Genomic DNA, 2,885 nt, shown 5'->3' with positions numbered 1-2,885 from the left:
GCTGCAACTTTGCCTCTCAGGTTCAAGCGATTCTCCACCTCAGCCTCTGGGGTAGCTGAGACTACAGGCACACACCACCACGCTCAGCTAATTTTTTTTAGTGTTTGGTAGAGACAGTATTTCACCATGTTGGCCAAGTTGGCCTTTAAGTCCTGACCTCAAGTGATCTGCCCACCTCGGCCTCCCAGAGTGCTGGAATTACAGGCATGAGCCACAGCACCCAGCCTATATGTCTGTTTTTATACCAGTACCATGCTGTATTGGTTATTAGAGCCTTGTAATTTGAAGTCAGGTAGTGTGATGCTTCCAGCTTTGCTCTTTTTTTGTTTGTTTTGAGACCAGGTCTCTGTCACACAGGCTGGAGTGCAGTGGCGTGATCATGGCTCATTGCAGCCTTAAACCCCACTGGGCTCAAGCCATCCTCCCACCTGAGCCTCCTGAGTGGCTGAGACTACAGGTGTGGGCCACCACACTCAACTAATTTTTTGCATTTTTTGTAGAGGTGGGGTTTTGCCATGTTGCCCATGCTAGTCTCCAGCTCCTGAGCTCAAGCGATCCTCCCTCCTTGGACTCCCAAAGTACTGGAATTATAGGTGTGAGCCACCACACCTGGCCTAGCTTTGCTCTTTTTGCTCAGGTTTGCTTTGGCTATTTGGGCTCTTTTTTGGTGCCATATGAATTTTAGGATTTTTTTCTAATACTGTCAAAAAGTTGGTATTCTGATAGGAATTTGCATTGAATGTGTAGATCACCTTGGGTAGTGTGATCACTTTAACGATATCATTTCTTCTGATCCGTGAGCATTGGGTGTTTCTCCACTTGTTTGTGTCATCTTCAGTTTCTTTCTTGGGTTGCTGATTGTTTTGTTGTTGTTTTGGTTTGGTTTGGTTTTTTGAGACGGAGTTTTGCTCTTATTGCCCAGGCTGGAGTGCAATAGTGCGATCTTGGCTCACTGCAACCTCCACCTCCCAGGTGTAAGCAATTCTTCTGCCTCAGCCTCCCAAGTAGCTGGGATTACAGGTGCCTTCCACCACACCCAGCTAATCTTTTGTAGTTTTAGTAGAGACGGGATTTCACCATGTTGACCAGTCTGGTCTCGAACTCCTCACCTCAGGTGATCCACCTGCCTCGGCCTCCCAAAGTGCTGGGATTGCAGACATGAGCCACTGCACCCAGCCATGCTGGTTGTTTTTAAGCTACGGTTTGAGCACCTAACATGCAGTAAACAATGGACAGATGCTTTATGTACTTTATATGCTTTATATCAGTCCTTACTAGTAGCAGTTTGAGGGAGTAGGCATTATCTTTATTATCCAGATGAGGGATCTGAGATCCAGAGAGACAAAGAAACTTTCCCAGCATAACTGGCAGAGAAGGGACTCAGACCTAGGTCTGTGTGACTCTAGGCCTGGGCTGTAACCACTGAGCTCTGCTCCTGGTATATTGAGAGTCAGCTTTGGTGTCTCTATCACCCCGGGCAGCCAGACTATGCCTCATTCTCTTCTCACCTTCCTCCTCCCAGATAACAGCGACTTGATTGCATGTACAGTGATCACCAAGGACGGCGGCATGGTCCAGCGATTCCTGGCTGTAGATATTTACCAGATGAGTTTGGTGGAGCCTGATGTGTCCAGGCTTGGCTGGGGAGTGGTCAAGTTTGCAGGCCTATTGCAGGTAAGATGGCCAGGAGCTCTGGAATCTCTTCTCAGTTGGCTACAAACACACACACACACACACACACACACACACACACAAAAATACACAATTATCATCTTTATCATTAATTTCTAATGATATTATACAAGGCATATGTCAACAAATTGTCACCCAAAAAAAAAGTTAAAATATATAAATGCTCAGATATAGAGCAAAATCCTTTTTGACCAAAACCCTCAATTCTTACACTTCCCCTCCACAGGAGATAACCTTTATTATCAGTGTGACCTTTCCAGATCTGTTTTTCTGCCAAATGCATATATAAATGTAACTACATGTACTATTTTTTTAAATTATATACATATACTTGAGAGTGCATGTGCGTGTTTTTTATGATATCACATGGAATATGTTCTAAACTTTGCTTTTTTCATTCAATACTATGTCTTGGAGAGCCAGCCACATTAGTGCACGCAGACCTCCTGGTATTCTTTTTCACTGCTGTGTGACTATAGCAAGGCATGTTTAACCCATGCCCTGTCGACTATTTCCAGTTTTCTGCCTTTCCAGATGGTACTGCCATGAACGGAATCACTCTCACTCCTTTATGCACTTGGGCAAGATTTCCCTAGGCAGATACCAAGAAGCTGGGGTGTACTAATTTTAAGTGTTAGTAGACACTGCCAAATACCACTCTAAAATGATTGTCGCCACTGGCATTTTTGAGAATTCCCTTCTGCTCAGCGTCACTCCAGCAGAGCTAGGCTCTAACTTGCCAAGTACCAAGCTGGGGCTTGAGTTTTGGGGTTTTTTTGTTTGATTCTTTTTTGTTTTTAATGTTTGCCAATGTGGGCCGGGCGTGGTGGCTCGTGTCTGTAATCCCAGCACTTTGGGAGGCCAAGGCAGGTGGATCACTTGAGGTCAGGAGTTCGAGACCAGCCTGGCCAACATGGTAAAACCGTGTCTCTACTAAAAATACAAAAATTAGCTGGGCATGGTGGCAGGCACCTGTAATCCCAGCTACCCAGGAGGCTGAGGCACGAGAATCGCTTGAACCCAGGAGGCAGAGGTTGCAGTGAGCTGAGATCACGCCACTGCACTCCAGCCTGGGTGGCACAGTGAGACCCTGTCTAAAAAAAAAAAAAAAAAAAAAAAGTTTGTCCACGTGATAGATGACTAGTACCAGCTCTTTGAGTGAATAAAGCAAAGAATCAGAAGGGTTGAAAGCA

At 45.4% G+C, this 2,885-nt stretch overlaps 1 protein-coding gene across 2 annotated transcripts in view; it reads left to right on the top strand.

Annotated features, from left to right (window-relative positions):
- The window catches only part of CLEC16A (C-type lectin domain family 16, member A), a 249,531-nt gene that overhangs the window by 180,233 nt on the left and 66,413 nt on the right, over window positions 1–2,885 (top strand). For both annotated transcript variants that reach the window (XM_011988119.1, XM_011988120.1), the window contains exon 19: window positions 1,523–1,674. In XM_011988119.1, coding sequence (XP_011843509.1) covers window positions 1,523–1,674 — 152 coding nt within the window. The remainder of the gene's footprint in view (window positions 1–1,522; window positions 1,675–2,885) is intronic.

This window comes from Mandrillus leucophaeus, unplaced genomic scaffold, assembly GCF_000951045.1.
Source record: "Mandrillus leucophaeus isolate KB7577 unplaced genomic scaffold, Mleu.le_1.0 Scaffold323, whole genome shotgun sequence".
NCBI classification, from domain to species: domain Eukaryota; kingdom Metazoa; phylum Chordata; class Mammalia; order Primates; family Cercopithecidae; genus Mandrillus; species Mandrillus leucophaeus.
The sequence above is the reverse complement of the archived record's forward strand: the minus strand, read 5'-3'. Positions and strand labels throughout refer to the sequence as shown.